General features: G+C 51.3%; 1 protein-coding gene across 2 annotated transcripts in view; it reads left to right on the top strand.

Annotated features, from left to right (window-relative positions):
* Nucleotides 1-347: 347 nt before the first annotated feature.
* Nucleotides 348-26175, top strand: part of SLC24A4 (solute carrier family 24 member 4) — a 139137-nt gene continuing 113309 nt past the window's right edge. For both annotated transcript variants that reach the window (XM_012738567.3, XM_012738566.3), the window contains exons 1-2: nucleotides 348-1138; nucleotides 2979-3089. In XM_012738567.3, the coding sequence (XP_012594021.1) occupies nucleotides 1009-1138; nucleotides 2979-3089 (241 nt within the window). In that variant the 5' untranslated portion in view covers nucleotides 348-1008. The remainder of the gene's footprint in view (nucleotides 1139-2978; nucleotides 3090-26175) is intronic.

Genomic DNA, 26175 nt, shown 5'->3' with positions numbered 1-26175 from the left:
GGGCGCGGTGGGGGCCTGGGTCGCCTGGGAGGGGGGTCTTAGGGAGCCTGGACAGGAGCGACCACTCTGCAGAAACCCTTATATCCAGAGTCCCCAGCGGTGCCATAACCTGTTCCTCTCTGTAGCAGCCTTGGAGGGTAAAGGAAGGGCTCGTTTGGACTTCACAGGGAAGGAGGGAGAGAAAAAGGGAGAAAGAAGGGAATTATATTGGTCAGTAGTTGCGCCTCACCGGGGAAGGGAGGAGCGCACGGGGAGCGCGCCCTAGGGGAGGAGTACACGTGCTGGGGAGGGGGAGGTGAGAGGCGGGCAGGAAGGGAGGAGAGAACAGCGGGCGGGAGGCGCCACGGCCTCGCAGACGCAGGCGCCCGCAGCAGAGGAGCCGGAGAGAAAGTTCCCGGGGAGAGCGCGCCCCTGGGAGGGCCAGCGTCGAGGCCGCTAGCCGGGAGGGTCGCAGGTCCCGAGTGTCCAGCCCGCCTACCCTCTGCGTGCACTCGTCCGCCGGGCTCGGCTAGGCAGGGAGCAGGGGAGCATCGCCGGCGGGCAGCCAGGGCGGCCGCCAAACTTGGAGGAGGAGGGTGCTGCAAGTGGGCGCGGCGGCGCGGGACGCGGGGGTGCACTGAGTGTTCCCCCGGGAGCTGCCGCCAGGGCTGCGGCCGGGCGAGCGGGCCGAGGCAGAGCGGGCAGGTAGCAGCTTCAGCGCCAGGACTGCGCCAGCCCTGCGAGCCCGGGCCGCCAGCGCCACCGTGCCGGCGTTGCCTCCTGGCCACGGAGCCATGGTGCGCGCAGCGCGCACGCCGCGCTTGGGACTCTGAGCTCCGGCCGCGCCGAGCGCCCCCACCTCCTCTGTCCCCTGGGGCTCCCCGCCGACCTCGTCTGCCGGCCATGAGGCTTTGGCCCGGAGCACCTGGTCTCTGAGCCGCTCATCGCCCGCGCCGCTTGGCCACTGATAGAACTCCGGCCGCTGCAGCTCCCCACCCTCTCCCAGGGACCGCACCCAGGAGCTCCGAGATGGCGCTCCACGGGACCCCCCGGCTGCGCAAAGTTCGCAGGAGGCGAGAGATGCTGCCACAGCAAGTTGGCTTCGTGTGCGCAGTGCTGGCCCTGGTGTGCTGTGCGTCCGGCCTCTTCGGCAGCTTGGGTAGGTGCAGGGACCGGCCCCCTCGGCCAGGGGAGTTTGGGGGCTTTGGCTGAGGAGCCTTAGGGCAGCTCAGAGATGTCTCCCCTTCCTTCCGTGTCAGGTTGGTCCCAAGGGTTCATGCAGTAAGCTCCCCACCAGGCAGGTAGAGCGCGCCCAGGAGGGCTGGTGGTGGACGCTCTGAGCTGCGCCGCCGGTTCCCTTGAGCTGCGCGGCCCCTGGGGGCTCAGGACTCGGCTGCAGGTGTGTGTTACTAAGAGCCTGAACCGCCTGTCCCTGGAGTGCGTGGGGAATGCGCTGCGCAGCGCAGCGCAGCGGCGGCGGGGGCAGGCGTGGATTCTCTTGGTCTGGGGTGGGCGAAATTGAGTGGTCTGCTTCCCTGTTCTGCAAAACAGCTAGGATTGAGCTGTGCGTCCCTCAAAACCCCAGATTCAGAGGCTGGGAACTGCCACTGTGTCTCACCCTTGCCCTGGTCCAAAGGGGTGTCCTGACACGTCCTCCCCAGACCCTAAAAGCGCTGGGACAGTCTGCGCCGCAGGAGATTGCTGCCACGTTCAGCACCGTTTCTTTCAATTCCTCTTAATCCCCACGGGAGGAGAGGGCTGGTGTGTGGAGCCGCAACCCACACTCCCTCCTCCAAGAAGAGGGATTTGGAAGTCGCTGAGGATATGCAAATTTCATATGGAGTGGGGAGAGAGGAGGAACTTACAAAAAGAATCTGTTTGGAGGATGTGAGCCCATGTGTAACCTTAAAAAGGCATCCACTTTCCTAATATTCTCATTTTGTGCTGGATGCTGTGAACCTTTTGGTTTAATTTTTTTAATGTGAAAAAAAAAAAAAGAAATGCTGGTGATTTAGCAACCAAGACGGAGGTAAATCGGGTGGTACCTTCTTGAGCAGTTAGAAAGGCCAAATGCACCTTGAGACAGTTGAGGGAGGTTTGTAGTAATAGGTAAAAATCAGGCGGAACTTGATTAAACTTTAAAAAAATGCCATCTTTCAAAACCCAAACTTTGTGATTCGAGGATAGAGGGTTAAAAAATAGCTCTTGCCAGTGAAACTCAGGAAGGTTATTAATACCTGGTTATTAATACTTGCAATTGGGCAAGTCAGTGTTTTTTTCCCCTCAATTACACACCAGAAATAACAAAATACCTAGAGGCTCTTAGATGTCAGCATTATAGAAGAGGTATGATTACCCAGCTGAAGCAGTGTGCCCATCAGGAGAGGTAAATGAATGCTTTAAAGATCTTAAAATGAGAATCGTTTTTATTTGCTGGATCAGGAATTACCTCTGAGAGTTTGTGAGTTTGGTCCCGGGCACCCACCCGTTCTTCCTTGTTCCATATGGCGCTTGGCTCCACGGAATCAGCATCACCTGGGGCTTGTTAGTACCAGCCCAGGTGTACTGAGTCAGAATCTGCATTTTAACAAGACGCCCAGGCGATTTGTGTGCACGTTCAAGTGTGAGCCGCACTGGGACTGACCCCATCAGCCATCTCTGCCTGCATGCTGACTCGGTATTCATTTGTAGTTCCTCCAGCGGGGGCTGCCTAGGTGTGTTTACTGGAGGAGAACTTAATGGGCACCTGTATTATCAGCTGAGACCAGTGCGGTCCTGGCCAAGGTCAGATCACATGCTGACCATCTGGGACTAGAAACAACTAGGTCCAGAAAACAGGCTACCGTTTGTAAGCAGATGATATCATACTTATCATCCCATCACTCCCTAAAGGTGGCTCGAAGTAGAGCTGTTGCTGACATAGCACATACGTAAGGTCATTTGGGGACTACAGCTATCACACTGACCTAATGGTGTCTGTGGCTTATTTTCCAATCCAGGGCACAAAACAGCTTCTGCTAGCAGACGAGTCCTGCCAGACACGTGGAGAAATAGAAAGTTGATGGCACCAGTGAATGGGACTCAGACGGCCAAGAACTGCACAGATCCTGGTGAGCAATGGATTCTCCTCCACCCTGTCCGCCGAGGCGCTGGGGCTGAATGGGCGCTGGTGCTTGCGTGGCCAGTCACGGCCAGAGCTGGGAAAGGCGGTTTCGGCGCCTGAGTGGGAAGGGGTGGCTGCGTTAGGTGTCGCAAGGTAACATGCACACGTTCATCAGTTGTGCTGCTAAGCAACTCGAGTGCTTGCTTTATGCAACAACTGAAAAGGTCACATTCAAGAGTTTAAAAATTTTATTTTCTGCTCTCATAAAACTCCTGAAGCTGAGTATTCTCCCGCATGCTCTTGATTCCGTTTGCCCGGGTGTCTCCGTTTACTGTCCCTTTTGCTCACTGTAGCCATTTCCGGCGCTCTAGGGCCAGCACATGCAGCGGCTCTGGTGGATGGTGCTTCCGGATGACCCTCCAGGGCTGGGGTAGCTGCAGCGGAGGGGACACGCTGTGGTGCTGGGGCCCTTTCTCTGGAATGGGAGTCTCCAGGGTGTCATTCAGCCCCAGAGACCGATTCTGCTTGCCTCCGGAAGCAGTTTTAATGTTCTTCACACCTCTCTCGGGGTTCAGAGGCAATGGGGACCCAGAGGCAGGCAGGCTTTGCTTGCACGAGGGGAGACGCTTGCTTCTCGGGAGAAGAGGGTGCACTGGCGGAGCAGCCAGGCTCCGGGACACTGCCCAGGCCTCACACAGCGCAGTTCTGGGCTTTAGCTCCAGGCTCTAGCTCTTGGGGCCTTTTCGAGGAGGGTCCAGTGGGCTGATCTATTCCAAAGCCCTAGGGAACTAAGGTTTTATAACATAGATGGCTTTTCCATCCAGTTGCTGTGTGAATCGCATAATCGTTTTGGATCTCTGTTTTCTCACCTGTGAAATGGGGGGAATAGTGCTTGCCTGCCCCAGGGCAGCTGGAAGAATCGGGTGAGCCTGTGCCTGGGACTGCATAGAAAGGAGATGGAGCTCCGGGGCAGAGGAGCAGGGTCGGTGGCAGTCTCTACGTGTTTACCGTCACACTCTGTAAGGCGAGTTTCACCCCATTTTGCAGGTCTGGAAAGACCTAGGGAAGAGACGCACGTTGCTCAGAGTCACGCAACTTGCGAGTGTGAAGCTGGCTTTGGAACCCAGGCCTGTGGGACTGAAAGGTTTGGTTGCTTCCATGTGCTCAGGAAGGTGGGGCCTTGCCTTCCCTCGGTGGTCACACTGCTCTCCACACCGTCACTCCCTTCCCTCAGGTGTCCCCTGGGGTGGGGGATGGGCAGGCACACAGGCTTGCAGAGAAGAGCTGGGATTCCCTTTGCATCTGGACGTTGTTCCTGAGCGATCCATCTGTCCTGGTGACCCACCAGGTGGTGGTGGCCACTGTGTCATCCCCATTGCCCAGCACATCTCCTCTCATCAGCCAGGGAGCTGGGATTCCCTTTGCATCTGGACGTTGTTCCTGAGCGATCCATCTGTCCTGGTGACCCACCAGGTGGTGGTGGCCACTATGTCATCCCCATCGCCCGGCACATCTCCTCTCATCAGCCAGGCTAGGGGGCGTGTGCCAAGGGTCACCGACTCCATGCTGTCAGCGAGTGTAAGGCCAGGGACGGCTAATGCTGGGCCCATCCCATCCATTCTGGGGACCTGAGATGCTACAATCGGCACCATCCACGTGGGGAGCACTCTGCTATTCTGGATAAAGAAACAGAGGGAGTTTTTGGCTGGTTTGTGGGTTACTGGTGTTGGGCTGTCTGTGCCCCTCTCCGGTAACTTCTGTCATATATGGTCTGGGACTGTTGGCTTAGATGGGGCCCCATTTTCTTACAGAGTTCTGCGCCTCACTGTGGCCCCTGTATCTTCAGCATCTGGTGCTGTCGGATCAAAATTATTTTTTAATTTTTATAAAGCATCCATTGTATTTGACAGGAAGACCTTACCCTGTCCTCTTATGGTGAGGGACATGGGAGGAAATTGACAATGTCTTCAGCAGTGTTTCACATTTGCATTATACTTTGTACTGCCTGTTTCTGGAATAGAGCCTGGCACACTGAAGGGACTCAGTAAATATTGGTCAAGGGTTGGAATGAAAGTGTGTTTTGATGTATTATGCATTTTAATTCTCACTGTGCTTTTGCCAAGATGAGAAACACAGAGCTCAGAAGTTTAGTGGCTTCCCAAGATCTCTCTGCTGGCAGAGCATCCCTGGGTCACCTGGCTCCAGACGCCATGTCTCCCCCACTGCACTGCACCAGCCCCTGGCTCTCCTCTCGGGCCAGGTGGGGGCTGGGACCTGCCTTCCCTGCCAGCCGCCTCCTGCCTGGCCTGGGAGAATCTCCACTCCCTCTCCATTTGCCAGGTGTGCAGCAAGCACCTGCTGTTGTGTGCCCAGCCCTGTTGTGGACCCTTGACAGGGAGTGGGGAGTATAAACAAGTATAAGATGCACCCCCTGTTACCAAGTATCTTATAATGGAGAAGATAAGATCTCGATCCAGGGAGAATTTGGGGACCATGAAGGACTGCAGAGGCTCCCCTGAGCAGTCCTGCAGGAAGCCCTTCAGGCACCCAGAGGGATGAGCTGGCCTGGTACAGTTCTGTGTAGTCTCGGGGGCTAACTGAGCCAGGTCCCCATTGCAATGACAGAAAGCCTCCCCAAAAGGGATTTAGCAGAAAAGGGAATTTAGTGGCTCAGTAACTGGAAGTGTGGGATCAAAGTAAGAGGCGTCTATGAGTCCGTTTCTCTCTGTCTGGACTTGTATTTTAGTGTGGGAAGGAGGTTACCACAGGTCCAACCTTATGTCCTCCCAGACTCAAAAATGCTAGGAAAGAGCGAACCTGTGGCTGAGCCACTTCTGCAGAAGTCGGGAGGTTCTGCTAGATTGCATTGGCTTGGGCCGCGTGATCACCCCAGCCAAACGCTCCGGCCAAGGCAGCGCTGGGCCCCGGACTGGCTTAGGCTCCGTCACAGGCTCCGTGTGTGGAGGGGAGGGTGCTGAAGCTGCCTTGCCCAACAGTTGGGACCCCGCCTGGGAGTTGGAGATTTGGGCACCTGGGGAGCAGATGTTCAGTTCGTTGCACCTGTTCACCACGGACTCCCAGCCTGGGGCTGCCACCGTGACAGGGTGGGCCAGAGCTCCCAGTTGGAGTTTCAGGAGCGTGGCAGATGGTGTTATCCGATGGCTGCCTTCGTTCTACACAGTTGGCAGAGGTTTTCCCCATAAGAATTGCAGGGGGTCTTGCATCTTCTCGAGGCTTCTGCTTTGTGCCCATCTCCGCCAATTCGCGGCCCCTCGTCTGGCCCTGCCAGTTGAGGTCTCTTGGGGATGTCGGAAGACGGAGCTTCCAGAGTTTCTCCTGTGCCAAAGCACCACCCACGGTCGGCGTTCGGCAGACGTTAGTTCGTGTCTTCGTACGATCCTCCAGGGAAGAAGCTGTGTCTTAGTTCCTGTACCTTCTTATGCTCCTCTTTGTGGGCGTGAGGAGTAACTTTGCTTCCTAAACACGTGAATGGGACCCCGCTCTAGTCTTCCCTGAAGCCTCTGGAAAACGCTGAGCTCCTTGTTCTGCCTGGGCCATTCCCCCAGATCTTGGTGGAGGTCTTCTGAAGATCATTGTTTGTGTTTCAGTGTAAGCGCCCCCATCACCGCCCCTTCAATAGCATCACCCCTTGTCATATTACCCTATATTGTTTTTATGATTCTGTCACCATCTGAAATAACTTATTCCATTGTTGTCTGTCTGCCCTCAAGGGCTACCTGTTCTGTGGCCAGAAGAGGGGTTCTTAATCCTGGTCACACATTCAGAGCACATCAAGAGCTTTGCTGATATATTTTTCAATGCCCAGGCCCCGCCCCCGGAGCGTGTGATTTCATTGGTTTGGGTGGGGCCTAGGAATCCGTGAAGACAACAAGGATCAAAGACCTTTATGATGATCCACTTCCACTTAATAGTAAATATGTTTTCTCTTCCTTATGATTTTCTTAACATTTTTTTCTCTAGCTTACTTACTGTAAGAATACAGTAGATAATACATATAACGTACAAAATATGTGTTCATCAGCTCTATGTTATGAGTAAGGATTCTGGTAAACAGGAGGCTGTTAGTAATGTTTTTGAGGAGTCAAAAGTTACAGATTTTCAGCTGCACCAGGTATTGGTCCATTTAACCCTTGTGGTGGTCAAGGGTCAGCCCCCCTCATGGGGTCGTTACAATTAAATCAGTACCCGTCAGAACTTAAAAAGTGACGTTTGGCACATAATTCATGCTCAGAGACTGGCTTCTGTTTTCATCATCCATTCCTGTCTGCTTACCCCAGAGGTGACACAATGCCTGTGTACGGTAGGTACTGAAAAACTACTTGTCAATTGAGTTTTCTAAGAACAAGTTAAACAGCTTGCCAAACATTTATTTTCTCTTCTGGAAATAAGTTCGTTTTGTTTATCTTTGGAAGATTTAGGATGCTGGAGGATGGCATGCCTTGTAGAACTCGCTTCTAAATAGAAAAACTTTCTTGTGTTTTGACAGGTGCTATTTTACATTTTGGCTGTTTAACTGGGTGGACATGATTTTCCCTGTTTTTATGCTGCCGTTTCTCCTGCATTTGAGATTGAATAAGTGGTTCATCTTCCACTATGTCACCCCCTATTGGTTTGGGTTTCCAACATCCTATGCCCCATGTTAAAAAAGATGGGGAGACGAAGAGGGCTTGGTTTTCCCTCTCGTTGCGGAAGGGATTTAAATCCTCCTCTAGGGTTTGCTTCATCAGGCTTGGTTTTCTTCCTTCCACGTACATCTTCTGAGATGCCTGGTGGCTGTGTGTCCCCGGGAAGGCTGGAGGAGAGTGAGCAGATGAGGGGGCTCCGTAGCCTTTCAGGGGAGCGGCGGAGACAGATGCATGCAGTACATGGAGGATCTTTTGTGGTCAACTTGGTTCCGATCTGCCCTTGTTGTTCTGTACCGGGCTGATGCAGAGGCAGTTGTGGGAGGGGAGAGGGTGGCAGAGTCTGGTGGTGTGAGACTGGGCTGGGAGGAGATGAGGTCACGGGGCAGGTACCCCCAGCGGTGGGTTTCTGCAGGCTCCCCTGTGCAGGGAGCAGAGATGCAGAAAGCTCGAGAAATCAAGAGTAGGAGGAGGAGGGACCCAGAGCTGCAAAAAGAACGTCAGGACAAGTGGGTGAGGAGGTGCAGTGGTACTGGCAGCGAGATGAGGAGTCTGGATTCTGAACAAGCGTCTGTTAGCATGCTGCTCCATCAGGCTCAGGAGGCAGTCACATAGCCAAAGTTTTAAAGTTGTTATGTAAAAACAAATCCTGAGTTAGAAGAGCAGGAATTGATCTTACTACTTCCCGGCAGGCAGGGAGATCATAGTTTGGTTCCCGTCCCAGACCCCAGGGGTGGGAGTTCCAGCCTGGGGAGGGGCTTCCCGGGGCAGGGCAACCTCCAGAGAGCCAGGTGGCTTCTTGGGGGAAGCTGTCACCAACCATGTTGGGCAGCTGTAGGCTGGCAGAGCCACCAATCTGATCCTGAATGGAGGCTGAGCAAGACAGCAGCCTGTCATCGGTGTGCCTACTCTTTCCTGTTTGGGGAGGTGGGTGGGATGTGACATAGTCGATCAGTGGCTTGGATTCTGACGGTCTGAGTTCTAGTATTGGCTTTTGCTGGATGGGTACAAAGATTTTTCAGCAGCCGGAAAAGGCTCCCGTCTGTCTCTCTTGGAGATGATGGTTTGATATGGCAAAGGCAGACATGTGGGTTTGAGTCCCAGCTCTCCCTTTACTGGCCATGTGACCTTAGACAAGTTACATAATCTCTCTAAGCTTCAGGATTTCTCTTTTGTAAAATGAGGATAGCAGCTCTTCCTACCTGCCTCACAGGGCTGTTTCGAGACTTAAACCACATGGCGTATATGAGTATTTAAGCCGTATGGAGCATGTGGTAGCTGCTGTCGTCATCATCATCGTTGTCATCATCATCATGGCTAATACCAGGGTCTTATGTGCGGGGCACTATTCCAAGCACTTTCCATGTATTAATGAACTTGCTTTTCATAACAGCCCTTTAGGTGGATGCTGGCATCACCCTTACTTTGCAGATGAGGGAAAGGAAACCCAAAGAGATTAAGTAACCAGTCCAAGGTCACCTAGCCCACGAAAAGCAGGGCCAGTTGTGTGTGTGTGTGTGTGTGTGTGTGTGTGTGTGTGTTTAATTAATAGGCTTTATTTTTTAGAGCAGCTTTAGGTTTACAGAGAAACTGATCAGAAAACACAGAGAATGGCTTAATCAGGCCTCACCCTCCCCACAGTTCCCTGGGTCGTTGACATCTTGTATTCCTGCAGTATGTTTGTTACCTTGGGTGAGCCCGTGTCGATACATTGTTATTAACTAAGTCCACTGTTTGCCTGAGGGCTTGCTCTGTGTCGTACATCTCATGGGTTCTGATAGATGTGCAATGACAGGTATCCACCGTGACAGTATCGTACAGAATAGTTTCATTTCCCTAAAAATCCTCCCTGGAGCCCGATTTTTAATTTGGGTGGTCTGAATTGTGAGCCTTATATCCTTATTCGTAATTGATAAACGAGGTAGAAAGAGACAAACCAGAGCGAGAACTTCCATAGCAAATTCCACCCTGTCACTGTCTGGGTGCCCCTCTGAGACATGGGGGTGCCTGCCCATCGCACCAGCAGATGTGTGTGTGGGTCCCCGTTCTGGGTATGTTTCTAATGCCGATTTGTTTGCAATCAAAAGTTTTTTTTTTGCCTTATCCAAACTATCGGGGCCATCTGCTAGCAATCTTTCCTCCTTGCGGGGCCATCTGCTACCCCCTGACTTGCAGATTCTCCGCTCCTGTTGCTGCGTGGCCTCCCGCAATCCAGAGAGCGCCCACTCGGCTTCCTCCTGAACTCTGAGAAACGTTCCTCCCTGAGTTAAAAATGGAAATCATTAAGCATTGCCACGTGTTGCCTTGGGTGAAAGGGATCCAGCCGTTCGACACAAGGAAAAGCTGAATGCTTGAAAAGGGGTTTTTGAAATTTAACATGGTCCACTATTGAAGAGGCCATTGGAGCATAGCAGTTTACCAAAAAGGAAGAAAAATAAATGTGCCGGAATAATTTACTGATTCTTCTGAAAAAGCAGTGGATGTCCCACTGGGAAAGGAAGGAAGGTCACCGTGTGGCTGAGAAGTGAAGGCATTCTCTGCCCGGTGGGTCTTTCCTTTGCAGGTGGGAACCCACGGCCACTTGGTTTCTGGTCCTCCAGGTCCCTTTGCCAGTTCAGCACAGTGCACGGCTGCAGCCCTGGGTCTTATAGTAATTGCTCGAGGAATTAAATGCAATGCATGTTTCTTAAATGTCCATGTGCCCTGTACGGCACAAGGCTCTGAAGCTGAAAAGGACCCAGTCCCTGCTATCGGGGAACTTGGGGGAGACAGGCCGGGGCTCAGGTAACAGACCAAGCTGCCTGTGGCAGATGCCACGGTGGGGATCCCCTTAGGGAGGGGCTGTGGAGGAAGGAGTGCGGTGGTTCAGGGCACGGGTGTCCCCCTCCCCCCCAGAAGGAGACGACATCTGAGCCTGGCCTCCAGAGTGCAGCTGTGGAGGCACATCCAAGCGGACAGCACTGTGCCTCTGCGGGCGCTCCCTGAGAAGTCGCAGCATCACCTCCTGTGCCCGGAGGAACGCTTGCTAGCAACCGCGGCGCCGTGCCTACTGGCTGTCTGAGGGGAAAGGGAAAACAAACACCTCCTAAGACTACCAGGCACAATAGTAAGTAATTAGGCTTTGGGGATTTATCGGAGAGTCGGTGTTCAACTAGGGATAGGGCTGAATCGAGTTACTTTGATTTTTTTTTTTAAGGGGGGTGGTGCCTGGGAGATGGCGCAGGATGAAGCTGGCAAACTCTGGGTCCAGTGGCCCTGCGGAGCCACAGTTTGGGGAAGTCACCCCAGTTCACCAGTTGTGCTTGGCTTGGTAATGGCTCATGGCAGATTGCAATTAGAACAGTGTGGGCATTTGCCATTCTTTCTCCTCCTGCCTTTGTGTTCCTTGAGGCTGGAGTCGGACGTAGACTCGGAAGGCCCCTCGTTCTACCCATCAGGGGGCTGTGCCCCACAGAAGCAGCCGCTGTCTCCCCGCCTGTCCCGCCAAGCCTGCTGATGCCCAGGGGAAGATCACGGCACCCAGGAGGAGTTAAGGCTCAGAGCTCAGGGGTGAAGAACATGGACTGTAGAGCCAAACTGCCTGGTTTCTAATCCTGTCCCTGCCCTTATTAGTTGTGTGACCTTGAAGCAGTGACTTTACCCCCTAAGGGAAGGGGCAGGGTTTGTTATTCGCCGCTGTATCTATCCCAAGCTCTAGAGCTGTGCCAGTAAGAGCGTGTGCACGTGTGTGCTTGCGTGCACGTGTGTGCTTGCGTGCACACGTGCACTCGAGGAGATCACACAGTGTGTCTGTCCCAGGGTTGTGAGCACTGAATGTGGTAATCTGTGTAAAGTGCTTCTAAGTGTGCCTGGCACAGAGTGAGTGCCGTGCAAGTGTTTTGCTGCTGAAATTACCTCTGACAGATAATTTAAATTGAGCTGTAACTTTACAGGATACGTTCTAGAAACTGGCCTCTGATGAAGGATGAATTTGGAGGATGAGTTTTGTAAATGCAGCACTTTATGTTGAGTGAAAGTTAAAAGTGAATTTCCGGAGCTTATATTTACTTATTATTAATTATTAGAGGACAAGATGCTGTTGACCTTTTACGTTGCTGGCACCAAGAGACTGCCCAGACTGCAGGGCACAGTGGTCCTCGGTATTTGATGATGGGGACCCAGTGAATGAGGAATGAGATACGGAATTTGGAGACCAGAGTTTGCGTGCCAGCCCTGACGTAGCCTGTGCTATTATGTGCAAGTCACTTTGGCTCTTGGAGCCTTAGTTTCCTGTTTGTGAAATGGGCATGATGATGCTGCAGTTTATCCCACAGGCTTTTAACGATTAAGCACCGAGTGCTGTGCGAACACGGTCACTATTGTCTGCATGCTTGTAGCAGATGGTTAACCCTTTGAAGAACATCCCTCTCTTGTGAAATAGAGAAAAATCAGTTATCTGGGGCTTTCAGAATTGATACATAAAACCACGAATAGGATTTGGTGAAAGCATCATTCTTGGCTAATGTGGGGCAAAGGCCCTGTTTGTGGAGTGTATGGCTAGCGTAGAAAGATGAAGCAGGTAATTTAGACCATCCCCCCGACATACCAACTCTCACGACCCCTTCGCTGGTTTATCTCACACTGCAAACGTCTGGCTTTTGATTTTGTTGTCCATGTTTCAAGTTCAGGGACAGCTGGGCAGATCCCACAGCAGCTTGTTCAGCTCTGTGCGTTACGATATGTGTTTATTAAAATACCTGCCTACTGCAGGTGGTTTGGCCTCGGGCAGGAAGCCATCCTTGGGCTTAGTGTGTGGTTGCTGGATGCATGGTGATTGGGTAGCCCTGTCTGCCAGCCCCATGGGGAATGGTCCTAGATGTGGGCCCTGCCTCCAGGGAGCTTCCGTTCAAGTCAGATGGATAAAAATCTATAAAGCTAATCTGTAGTTGGGTATGGGGGAGAGTGCAAAGTGCCACAGTCCTGGTGGTAAGGACAGAGGTGAGACGATAAAGTCCCCAACGTCAAGATCAGAGAGGGTATCGCGTCCAAGGTGGCGTTGAAGATGGGAAAGCGTGGCTGCTGAAGGCTAGTGATGGAGTAGACGTGTAGTTAGCACCATGCTAAGTGCTTTGCGTGCATCACCGCCCCGTGGGGGCAGGTGGTGGTGGAAAGCCATCATCTCCATTTTACGGGAGATGTGAGTAAGGCACAGGGAGATTAAATAACTTGCTCCAGGTCTCCTAGCTTGGAATTGGCGGAGCAGGGATTTGAACTTGGGCAGCCTGACTCCAGAGCCTGTGCTTTTGTGGGGAGGAAGGGGAGGGAACGGTAGGTGCTGGGTAAGCTTGGGGAGTGAGGCGTGTGGGTAGGAGTGGTTAGTGACTCAATCTGTGATGTATGTTGGAACCAAAAGCCTTAAACACCCAAAGGCCTTTGTGCTCTTGCAGGTGGTGGGAGCCGGTGAGGGTTTCCGAGCATCTCTGTGTTTTAGGAGGGCTAGCTCTGCCGGCAGCATGGAGAATAACTTCAATCGAGATAATATGTGAAAGTTCTCAGCATTATGCTTAATAAGCTTTTTAGGACAAAAGAAAGTGAAGTCAGATTAATTAGGAGCTATTGCAGAGATTTAGGCAAAAGTGACAGTCTTTTGTAAGGTGTCAATAGGTTGAGAGAGGCAGAATCTGCATATCTGAGATGCTGTGTGTGCAAGGTGGTAGGTGGGAGTCGCCAGCTCTGATCACAGATGCAGAGAAATGGTCCACGGCACCCCTGTTTTCCAAGATGGGAGCACGGGAAGCATTCCTTCCCTCCTCCCTTAGGACCCCTGTAGAGCTGCAGTCCCCATGCCTTGGCCATGGACCAGTATCATTGTGTCCTGTTAGGAACTGGGCCTCACAACAGGAGGTGAGGGACAGGTGGGGGAGCGAAGCTTCATCTGTATTCACAGCCGCTCCCCATCGCTCACGTCACTGCATAAGCTCCGCCTCCTGTCAGATCAGTGCAGCGTTAGGGTCTCATAGGAGCGTGAGCCCCACTGTGAACTGTGCACGCGAGGGATAGAGGTTGCGGCTCCTCATGAGAATCCCATGCCTGATGATCTGAGGGGAGCTGAGGCTGATGCTAGCGCTGGGGAGCGGCTGCCAATACAGATCAGCAGCAAGGTCTGACTGCACAATAAATGTAATGCGCTTGCATCATCCAGAAATCATCCCTCCCCCACCCTAGTCCATGGAAAAATTGTCTTCCATGAAACCAGTCTCCAGTGTCAAAAAGGTTGGGGACCACTGCTCTAGAGGATCTTAGTCCAACAAGAGCCTTATACCGAAACAGTGGCTGGGTTGTAGTCTACATTCTGTATTCCAAGGTATGCATCTAACAGATGCTCACTGGGCACCCATGGGTAGGCACCAGTGGGTGCTTGGGACTAGGGAGAGCAGTGTCCATTCAGTGAGGTTGGAAGGATAAGGTAGATTGTAATCACCACTTGTGACCTGGAGTGACACACACTCATGCCCAGCCTGGCTGGAAGGCTTCACAAAGCGTGCAGCGTTTGAGCTCTGCTTTGACGCAAGTGGGTATTTGCTGGACAGATGGGGAGGGTGGGATGTATCTGGCGGTGTACACAGTGATTGCAGAACTAGGGTGGTAAGAGGCAACCTGGCAAGATGACTGACAAGGGAGATATTTTCAGCTGGCCTTGGGTTTGGGTCCATGGGCATGGCGGCCCCTGAGGTTGGATCAAGCCCTGCTGATCCGCCTCTGTGCGCTGCTCCAGAGGTGGGCTTGCGTCTGGCTTGTGTGAGGTTTCAAGAGTAGGAGAGAAGACTCTTGCTGGCCAGGAACTGCTGACTTATCACCTCTGGGCACCTGGTGGGTGGGGAGCTGCAGGGACGGCGAAGGCGCCATTCTCACCCTCAGGAAGCACAGCTGAGACAGGGCACGGATCTCTCTAATCCTCGCGTTCCTTCCACACGTTGCCTCGAGTGTTGGCACATCTGGTTGGTGGCGCTTTGCATAGCAGCAGGGCTTGGTCCCAGCAGGAGCTTGCCAGGCCCCAGCACAGGTGCATCTGCCGTAAGCAACGGCAGAGGCATTGAGACCTAACGATAGGGAAGAGTTTATGAAATGTAGGGCACTGTACGTGACATGCAAAAGGGAGGAATCTGTGGCCCTTTCTCTGGGGGACAGCGGGTGCTCAAAGTCATCCTGGTTTCCCTCTGTCTCCCTCCACCCACCTGCGTATGTGAGGAGGCCGTCAGGGGCTTGTCCTGAGAGAGGGTGCCGTCACACCACACGGGCAGCAAGCAAAGTGGCAGCAGCCTGGCCTCCTTTGGTGGCCTGTGTCGTGTGTCTCGCCTTATTTGGAGAATAACTCCTGGGACGGAGGGGCCATTGGTGTGTTATGTGACTTGCCCTCTGTTTGCTGAACAAGCTTTCGTCATGAAGCTTGCTGCCCCGGGTTGCTGCCCCTACCTGGCCACGGGGGGTGTGAGCAGCACGCTGGGCCGCGTGCTCGGGTAACCAGGACACGCTGACTCGCAGGCCGTGGGTGAGAGCCACACGTGAAAGGCCTGCAGGCTGCAGAAGCCTGGTCCCAGAGCGAGGTGGAAACCCTCCGGAGACCCATCGGAGTGTTGACAAAGGTGATTAATGGAGTAGATAGAATGACTTATGAGCAGAGATTAGAGAAGCTAAGTAGCTCCGGCTTATGAGCTGAGCCGGGAAAGAGGGCTGCGTGACAAGGAGCACTTGAGACAGTGTGCAGGGGCTCGCCAGGCTGCACGGGCTGCACCCAGGGAGCTGTCAGACCCCGGGGAAGAACCAAGGGGCAGCTCTCTTCCCCTAAAGTGCCTCTTAAAGGAAACCTGTGCCTCAAACAGCCTCCCCAGGGGGAAACCCGTCACCCGGGGGGTTCCGATTAGACCGGGCAGCGTGCTGGAGGGTTGGTTAGAGAGCCATTCTGTGCTGGCAGCAGGGCACACTCACTGCCTTGAGTCTTTTCACTCACTAATTCCTGGGTAATTCTGTGGGCCTCAGGGGACAAGCCCTTGAAAGAAATTGCTTTGAAATCCCTTTGATCATTTCAACCTTGCTTGTTTTTCCCTTAGCCAGCAAAAAAATCCCAATGCAGCGTGGTGTGAAAAGTAGCTAAATGACCTGCCCACTGCAGGTGACCCCGTGTGCATCAGGAGGAAGAAGGGAAAGGCAGGGATGTTGGCACCTAATTTGCAGACCACGGGCACTGGGAGGATGTCGCTGCTGCTTCCACGCCCCACCCCCACTGCCGCCCACCGCAAATACCTAGAATCACAAGACAGTGAGAAGGGATCACGGAGGGAAGGCAGCGTGTGTCGTAGCTCAGAGGAGTGCTGCTCTATCCTCTGTGTGCACGTGGTTGCCTGGTGACCTCGTTGAAACGCAGGCGCAGGGGTCTGAGGGTTGCATTTCTAACAAGCTCCCAGGTTCTAACAGTGCAGCTCGTCTGCAGACCACACTTTGGATAGCAAGACTGTAGAGTCTGCCTGCCCTGGGTTAGGGTCCCTGCTCTGCCAGTGAGCTGTGTGGCCTTGGGCAAGTGACGTGGCCTCCCTAAGCCTCAGATTCTCTCCGTCAGTGAAATGGGGGTCATGGTACTTACCTGGCAGAGGTCCTGGCAGAATTAAATGAGATCGTGCCTGGCAGCTGCTTAGCGCTGCATAGCCGGAGCCGGGCAAGGGGAAGCTTGCGCTGTTGGAGACTGATCCAGTATTCCCCAAGCTGCTTTGGGGAGCACCGTGCCCACAAGGTGGTCTTTTCCCTGTCTCCACCCCCTGCTGAAAAAAAGCTTCCGTGATCACCTAGCTTTGGGGAAGGCTGTAACTCAGCCTCTTGTGGGGACAGGTTAGTGTATGCGAGGTTCTAAGACAATCTGCAGTCTAGAAACCTTTAAACTTTAAAATAGACTTTTTTTTATTGTGGTTAAATAGACATAAAATTTACCATTTTAACTATGTTTAAGTGCACAGTTCAGTGGCATTAAGTACATTCACGTCATTGTGCAACCATCACCGCCATCCATCTCCAGAACTTTTTCGTCTGCTCGTTTCCTGGGCCCACGAGCACGGTTTGCAGAGGCAGAGCGGGTGAGCCATGGTAACCAAGCCCACACGTTCACTTTAAACCTAGTCACCAGTCCCCCGCCGGGCCACGGGGCCTGGGGGAGAGAAAACCCCTTTCTGGTTCGGTGCACCTGACTGCAGTGTCACAGGGCTGTGGACTGTCCCTTCACTCTTTTCCACCGGGAGGGTGACACAGACATGGTGTGAGTGATGGCAGAGATGTCCCCAGGCTGTCTGGTTCCATTAAGAGGTGTGGCATCGAGGGCAGTGATCCAGTGATAACAAAGATGCTGGTTTTGATTCTTGAACACATCTCCCCATTCACGAGTTTTGATGGCTGTTTCCTGCCCTTGGTCTCATCCACTGTGCGGGCAGGGGGCAAAGCCCGTCTCTCTCTTCCTGGGTATGAGGCTCTGCCACGCCTATCGTTTTGCCCACGTTCCACTGAATTGGGTGTAAAAATCCCTCATAAAGAGCAGACCGTGAAGCAGGGGTACCTGCCACCCTGGATTTGAGAGTGTCTGTCCACGGTCTCACGTGAGCGAACCGGTCTCTGGCTCGTGTCGAGCTGCAGGCCCTGGGGATCGATCTCCGCTGGCTGTCGTACAGTCACACCCGTCCCGGCTCCGCTCACGCCTTTTGCTGTGTAGCTGCCTGTCCAGGACAGCTGCCTGTCTCGGAACCCTGCGGTTTCCCGTCCCGCTCCATCCCTGTGTTTGTTAAGACAGTGTCAGCATGGCAACAAGTGACAGATGCAACCCCGAACCGGCACAGCAGACTGGATCCCTTGTTGTCTGCTTGCTGTGGTTTTGTTACGGCTCGTCTGTGCGTTCATCTGATTTTTCCTCCTCTGTAATCGTATCTTAAGTGTATGTAATCGTATCTTAAGTGTCGCCTTTTGGATGCAACTTGTGTCATAAAACTGTGGTACCTGATGTCTCTTTTCAGGGGTGGCTGGCAGGCAGAGTAAGAAGCCGTTTGCAGACTTACCAGAAATCCCCCATCGCTCTCCATGCGATTGAACCATGGCTCCTTTTGAGTTTAGCTAATCCTTAAAGCCAGATTTTCCCAGCCGGCGTCTCCCTGCCTCCCAGACTGATCGGGCTCTCCGCTCATCCCTCTTCGGCCACCTGTGGGGTTGAAGTCTGCCCAGCAATGTGCTCGCTCATTTATCTACTCATTTTTTTTTTTAATCCAAGAGCTCTGACGTGGGAAACTCTTTGCCAAGTGCAGGTGAATCGAACAGGGCTCACTCTAAGGAGTGCACAGTGCGGAGGGAAGAGGAAACACGAGTCTCAGTGTCGTCGGATCGTGCTGAGCGCAGTGACTCTGCTCCGACGTGAACATGCGCACACCCTCTACAGCCAGGTGGGAACTGGTTCTCTGCTCCACAGAGCACGGACTGGCTCACTCAGGATTGCTTAAATGCCTACTATGTGCAGATACCGTGGGGAGGAAGATCGAGTCCACCTTCAGGGATCCCAAGTTATAATCAGACAGGACAGGTGAACTGTGAAGTGACAATAGCTAAACTCTGCTCTAGGGAACAGGGGCAGGTGAACCATGTCATGGTTTACAGGAACAAGACATTTTTCAATAAGGGCCTTTTGGAGGAAGTGGCCTTGAAGGTGTGGATAACCTTTGACCCTACGGATGGAGGGAACGACATAGACCTAGGCTGGACCTTTTATGATGGCTTTGTGTTGTTATTTGCATTTACTTACTTCCAGATGGGCCTGTATAGGGAGGGATGTGACTTGCAAAATGGGGAATTCAATCCATTGACATTTGGACATGTGACTTGCTTTGGCCGGTGGATGTGAGCAGACATGCCTTAGACCGTGTCTGAGCAGAAGCTTTAAAAGCCCTCGTGTATTTCTGCCAGCTCTTGCTCCTTTCCCTTTATCATGAGGATGGCGTATCCTAGATGGCACTTACCTTCTGCCTGGATTCCGGAATAGGAAGACAGGAGAAGCCATCCCTTCATTGCCAATTTGTGATGCAAATGAGAAATAAATATGTGTTGTGTGCCATTGATATCCTTGGGATTGTTTGTTACTGCAGCATAACCTAGCAAAAGCTGACTGTTACAGTTCCTCGGTAGTGGATTAGCGTGGTTCGCTTATGTGCAGTGTTAAATGAAGGGGATATTTGGAGAAGAGAGGTCATCTTGAATCAGATGACGGCAGGCGTCTAGCATCCAGATAAGGAGTTTGGGTTTCTTATTGAGGCAGTTGGGGAAGGCTTCTGAGCCAAGGGTTGCTATGCTGAGGACTGTGTTTTGGGGAGATGACTCCAACCTAAAGGCAGAGGATGACTGGTTCTGGGGAGGTGGTGGAAGCTGTTCGGGGTGTCCAGGCAGGAAGAGAGGAGGGCAGAGACAGTGGGAGTGGAGACAGGGTCTGATTTCAGGGACTAGGTCTTGGTCAGGTCGATGTAGACGTGGCAGCTGCCTGAAGGTGAGTGAGGGCGGGCGCTTGGTCCTGTTGGGCCCTCCACAGTCGGGAGAACAGGGTGGGCCCAATGTCCTGCATCTGGCTGGCTTGCCAAGCGTCCAGGCACTGCCTGTTTCCCAAATGCTGCATTTTGCTGTGTAGAAATGAGATGTCTGGGAAGACATGCCAGGTGTTGGGTGAACTTCAAGTTCTCTCCCTGCTTTGAAACCACCTGCAGTTCTGCTGCTGCACAAATTAATGAAGGGGGAGGTGTGAAGGGCCTGAGGAGACAGATGGAAAGTTGGGGTGGGGTGGGGGGTGGACCCAGTTAGGGTGCACTGCACCCAGAGTGAAATTCAAGGCCACCCCAGGAGGCCTTCAGGTTCTTTATCTGGGCCAGGGCTCGATTTGGCCAGCTCTGCTCATCATTGACCGTTCATTCAACAAAGCAGTTAAGAGAGTGAACTCTGCTGGGTTTGAAACCTGGCTCTGCCACATACTGGCGGTGATCTTGGGCAAGTTATTGACCCTTCTGGGCCTCTGGGACCCCTCTGACCCATCTGTAGAATGGTGATAGCAATCCTGAGGTGGGTGGTCTTGCAAGGGTGAAATGCATTAACCTAAGTTAATGCATTTAACAAATGCTTAACAAGTTAAGCATTTGCAGTTAATGCTTAGAACAGGACCCGATGCAGGGTAAGGGCTGGTGTAGTGGGAGGGGGGATGTTTACTGGGCACCCCATGTGCCAGGCACTGTTCCAGGCACTGTTCCAGGCACTGGGGAAACAGCAGTGAACAACATGTCCTGCCCTTGGGGAGTTTATGTTTTGGTGAAGGAGGCAGAAAATAAATATGCAAATGAGCATGTGTATAGTGTCGGGTGGTAAACATCCTAAGGAAAAATAAATTAGGGTAAGGAGATGGTGAGGAGGATAGGTTTGGGGGCCTCGAATCAGGTGTTCGGGAAGGCCTCTGAGCAGATGGGACCCGAATAGTGTGCCGCAGGGGCTGTGGCCCTGCCTGGCAGGGGACAGCAGATTGTGCGGGGGAGGGTTTCTGGCCAAGAGGACAGGAAGTGCAAAGGCCCTGGGGAGGGCATGTGCTTGTCTGTTCTGGAAGCAGCAAGGAGGCTGGTGTGACTGGAATAAAGTGAGCTCATTGAATTGTTTCCTTTTCTTTTTAAGGAAGTGGCAGCTTTCTGCTTCCACTGCAAGTTCAGACTGTATAGCACACGCCGTGCTGGAGAAGGGGCTGCAGACTCTGTGCTGTTTCTGGAGCCTCAGTTATTCCTTCTGTAAACTGGGAACGGTCTTCCCTACCTCTCAGATGGTTGTGGGGAAGACGTGAGCTCATGCCTCCGTCTCCGTACACAGGAGGTGTTCAAGAAACATTAATTATTATAAGCCCTGGGAGACAGTTGATCTGAGGTCTCTCCAATATAACACGTTGGGATGAAATCTGAGGTCATGAGGGAGGGGTGCATCGTTGTTGTTACCATCTACTTAAAACTATTAAAAGGGCCTCCAAGCTGTTATTTATATTGCAGTAATAGCTGCTTGCAGTGATGATTTTACTTGTGAAAGAGGAGAGTGATCGTGACGTCTGAGAAGTGGGATTTTGGACCAGGGCTGTGGTTCTCAACTCTGGCTGTGGGGATTTTAAAGCTCCTGATGCTAAGGCCATACCCCAGACAAATTAAATTATCATCTCTGGGTGTGGACCCGGTCTGCCGTGGTTTTTAAATTTCCCCCAGCGATACGAATGTGTGGCCAAGGTTAAAGACCACTGGGCTGGGTGGGGAGGGGTGTGGCCTCCCTGGCTCTGGAAGATTCTGTGTGTGCCGGGTTCCGTGGTCCCTGCTTCTGTGCTATGGGGCTGTGGCAAGAATGACCCCAAGAGTCAGGGTTCTGCCAAGCTACCTCCTTTGTAGTGCCGACTTCCGGGATGGCTCAATGCAGGTGGACATGACTTTATTCTTAACCTTCTAAAAAAAAAAAAAAAAAAAAAAGTAAAAAAATGAGAATACTTTATAATTAACTCTTTATTCTTACTAAAAAAAAAAAAAAGTACAGGCTCTTCTGTGGGTTCAGATATCAATTTTCTGTTTCTTCTTCCTGGGGAGCTGGTGATAACCTTCAGCCGGTGTGGTGAAAGGAATTGGTGTAATACGTTCTTGATCCCGTTTGGTGTCCCACACTGAACTTGCTCAATTTTGTTTGTGCTGCATGTGCTGAACTTTTCAAGGAGCCAAAGACATCCGAAGACTTGTTTGTTAATTTGTGGCATTAAGACCTCACTAATTGCAAAAGGCAGAGTGAGAAACACTGAAGCTTGAAGGCAAAATATTAATAGCAGCCAGGAAAGGATGATGCTTTTCATTAGGTACTGAGATTCTCATTATTTCCCTTATTGCTTTGGCTGCCAGGAAGCTCAAAAATGTTTTACACTCAACTGCTTTAGATTCCTTTAGAAGTTTTAAAAAATATAATTATCCATTCCTACCTTACTCTTACTTTCTCACATTATTACTTGGCTTTCAACATTTTACTCTAATCTCAAACCTTTTTAGAAGTTATTTGGGTTATAAAAATACTTTTAAAGAGAATAATTATGTCTTGTGCTTAGGTATTTGATTGGAAAGGAGTTGTTCCCATCATATTCAAAAGAATAGTTGAGATGTTAGAGCTTCTTTGCAGCCCGGACATCCCCACAGAGGAGGGCCCAGGGTGAGGAAAGACTTGCTTGGAAGGCGAGAGAATGTGATGGAAGGAGCCAGGTGCTCCACGTACTGAGTGTGTAAACTCCGCAGACTTTAACCTCCCTGAGCCTCAGTTTCCTTATTTGTGAGATGGAGACGATCCTAGCTTTGCAGATCCATCACGCAGATTGGATGAGCTAAGGCATAGAAAGCACTTGGCATGGTGCCCGGGACCTAAACGTGGGTACAACAATATTTTTATTGTGACTATTGCTCTTAAGTCGGGGGTCAACAAACCCTTAGTGTAAATGCCAGATAGTAAACATTTTAGGCTTTGTGGGCCATACAGTCTCCGTGGCGACCACTCAACTCTGCCATTATAAGGAGTCAACTCTGCATCCATAAATGAATGTGTTACAATAAAACTTTATTAACCCTGGGCTGCAGTTTTGCTGACTCTGCTCTAGGCCACAAAGCTAGTTGGTGGCTTCCCAGTTCCCCAGTCCCTGGGACCCCTTCCTCTGCCCCCACACTGCACACCGGCAGAAATGGAGACTGCACAGTAATTGCTTTTGTGTTGCCCATCTGTTTTCTGAGTTCATTTTTTCCCTAAGACTTACACGAAGGCAACGTTTCTTGAGAAATCCGAAACAGAAGCATCAAGCCCCCGTGGATTTTCTCTGGGCCTAATCTTCTGTTGTGTGTGGGAAAAATCCTTTTGAATCAATGTTTTTTAAGGGCTTCCCTTTGGTGAAGGCTTTCTGGAGCCCAGGGCCACCGAGGGGTGGAGCCTGGCTCTTGCCAATGTTGGAGCATTGATTACTGAGAATGCTACGGGGAGGGGAAGCCCAACTCAGGAAGGAAACCAGAACTTTGCAGCTTAAGGTTTAGCCGCTGACCTTGGCTTATGACCTGGAGTTACCAGCTCTCAGGGAGGTGCCAAATGGTGCTGCAGGCTCTGTGAATCCTAAAATGAACTGTCACAAAACAAAAGGGAAAGAATGGGACAATCCCCACTCTTCCAGTTAAAAAGGCTGGAGTGAGGATTGCTGTTGAATATCTCCCCAGATTTCCAATGTCCTAACTAATAAAAGTAACTGGAAGATGGTTCTTTTTTTAAATTCATTTTATTGTTTTAGAGATGGGGTCTCATACTATTGCCCAGGCTGGAGTGCAGTGGCATGATCATAGCTCACTGCAGCCTCCAACTCCTCGGCTAAAACAACCCTGCTTCAGCCTCCTAAGTAGCTGGGACTGCAGACATGTGCCACCACACCAGGCTGTTTTTTTTTTTTTTTTTCCTTTTTTTTAGAAATGAGCTCTCACTACATTGCATTGCCCAGGCTGGTCTCAGACTCCTGGCCACTTCAGTCTCCCAAAGCGATGGATTATAGGCATGAGCCACTGCGCCCATCTTGGAAGATGTTTCTTGAACGCATAGGATATTTTCTTATTTAGTTTTCTTAGACTATGCTAATTTTGAGATAACTGTACATTCACATGAAGTGGTAAGAAATAATATAGATTCCATGTACCCTTTTCCTTGCTTTGTTTCCCCAATGGTAATATTTGAAAAACTGTAGTATAGTATCATAAGGATATTGACATTAATATAGTCAAGAGAAAATTTCCATCACCCCAAAGATCCTCATGTTGCTGTAGGCATTTAAAAATAAAAGCTTTTATTGAATTCTGTGGGATTCAAATAGGGTGACATGCCAGCAGTGTGGTTCAACTGTTCTAATGACTTGCTTTTTCAAATACTATTTGCGGCCAAGAGTCTTGTTTCCAATAGCAGATGTCTCCTTTTGGATTATGGATATAAAGGAGTTTTGTAAGTGATTATCTTCCTGAGAGGCAGTTCCTGCGGGTTTGAAGATGTGCCGCCCCACTGGTCCCTCGGGGCAGACACTTCCCACTCTACCTGGCAGACCTCTGACCACATGGAATCATTTGGAGCTGACCGTGGAGGTCATCTTATTTTGAGGAAAATGTGCCAAAGCCCAGAATATCGCATTTGTACACAGTAGCTGTGGGCTTTTGAATGTAGTGAGCCCTGTTGAAGTCTCTGTATCTAGAAAGACAATGTAGAATGGTAGTTCTTGCAAACTGACCTATGCCAATTTGATTACATGCAATAAAGTTCTTTTTGGGGGGGCTGCTAAAAGTTGGGGGTCAGAGTCAGCTGCTCCTTAGCAACCTTGCCACCAGGTTTTAAAGAAAGCGGATTGCTAGTCCGATGTCACAGATGAACAGCCTTCAGTAAGAGAGATGAAATCCCAGCACTCCACCCTTTCAGGTGTTCTGACCACAACTTGCAGGAGAGACTAACTCAAGGTAGGATCAACAATATTCAAGTGTTAGGGTTCAGTTAGCCTTATCGTCAGGATCAGACAACCAGAACCTTCCCAGACTGATGGCCAGACTCAAGACCATTTGGGATCAGGCCTTGGGCACCACTCCTAAGGACCCAGAATGCTAGATTCTTCCCTCGTCACCTGCGGGAGGGGGTGACCTCCAGAGTGCCTCAGCCTATCCCCACATTTCAAATGCCATTGATTTCATCAGCGAGAGTCCATTTCTCGTGTCTAATATGCTAATGACCAAGTCACTAAATTGCTGATAAACTCAATTCATTATGCAGATTAGCAGGGTAGCCGAAGCTGATGGGAGCAGAGGCAGCTGCAGGACTTTAGAGCTTGGCCACGTGCCATGCTAACTAACTTACCACCTGCAGTGCACTGCATGTCCCCTCAAAATTCATATGTTGAAACCCTAATCACCCGTATGATTGTGCATGTATAGAGCATGGGATTAAATGATGACTCATGTATTTCAATATGGTTACAATTAGGAGCGTGACATACATGTTCCATACCTATCTTTTTCTCAATATTGAGGGCCAACTCAAATAATTAATAGTTTTTTTCCCCATCCTGTAATCATTTAGATAGTATTTTATATTGTATGGATAGGCTATGATCTATGTAAGTGTTTCCCTAGTGACGTGTATACATGCAGATTGTTGTTGTAGCAAAAGAAGGCAGAAACCAGTGTTGCAACGAGTGGCTTAGGAGTGGAATGGCTGGGTAGGAGGGTATGGGAATTTGTCATTTTGACAGATGGTGCCAAAGGGCCCTCCATCAAGTCTGCACCCGTTGGCAACCTCTGTTGCACCAGCCTTGAATGAGAGGACTGTCCCACACACATGCCATGTTATCAGACTTGGTGAGTTTGCCAGTCTGGAGGGTGAATCATAGTGTCTCGGTGTGGTTTTTATTTCAATTTCACTCATGAAATGAGGTTGAACATTTTTTCCTATTTGAATCATTCGTGTTCCCTCTCTGCTTACTATTGTTCACGTCTATGCAGGCGTTTCATCAGTTGCACCCTGCTTGGATTGTGTTGTCAGAAAGAAAATTGTCGTGGCCAGATTCCCCAGAGATAACCCCAGCATGGCCAGGAGAGGGACCTTGAGTGTTCAGTTCCCTGAAGCAGCTGTAACCCTGCAGCAGGGCACAACTTTAGCCACTTGTCCTGCCTGCTTCTGCTGCAGTCCTCGGGCAAGGTCCCTGCACAGTGGCCCGGGGAGAGGAGGTGCTGACATGCTGGCACAGTGCTGGCGTCACCCCATAGTCATGTGCTAAGAGAAGGTGAACTAAATTGCCTCCTGGTTTTCCGTGTCCCTCCTGTGAGCCTTGGCCGTCGGGAACTGCCTGCCGGAAACCCAGAGCCAGATCTGAGACTGTGGTGAGCTCACCTCCCTGCTGGGGAGGTGTGTTTAGCCCCCAGCAAGCCTTGCCAGGGGATCATGTCCACATTATCTGACCTCGACTGCATCCATTTCATTCATTTGTTCATTCTGTAGCAGCATTCCTCCAATATGGCAGGTTCTTTTATAGTTTTGCAGTGGGGTGTTGAGTGCAGTGGGGTGTTGAGTGCAGTGGGGTGAGGGTGCAGTGAGGTGTACATGCTCTGAGCACGTCTAAGGTAGGCTGGGCTGAGCTATGACGTTCAGTAGGTTAGGGGCATTCAGTGCATTTTGACTTAGGATATTTTAATAGTTGAGCATCATTTGTTCTTGGCTTGCACACCTCTAGTCCAAACAGGAAACATGGAGCTTTTGGTGAAGTTAAGAGGACATTTTTCCTTTCCTTCTCAAAAACTAGAATGAGCATGTGCCTGTGAGGACTGTTGCTGGGTAGTACTGCTTCGTGGTAAGAACACAGGCTCTGCAGCC

The sequence above is a fragment of the Microcebus murinus genome, chromosome 6 (genome assembly GCF_040939455.1).
Source record: "Microcebus murinus isolate Inina chromosome 6, M.murinus_Inina_mat1.0, whole genome shotgun sequence".
NCBI classification, from domain to species: Eukaryota; Metazoa; Chordata; class Mammalia; order Primates; family Cheirogaleidae; genus Microcebus; species Microcebus murinus.
The sequence above is the reverse complement of the archived record's forward strand: the minus strand, read 5'-3'. Positions and strand labels throughout refer to the sequence as shown.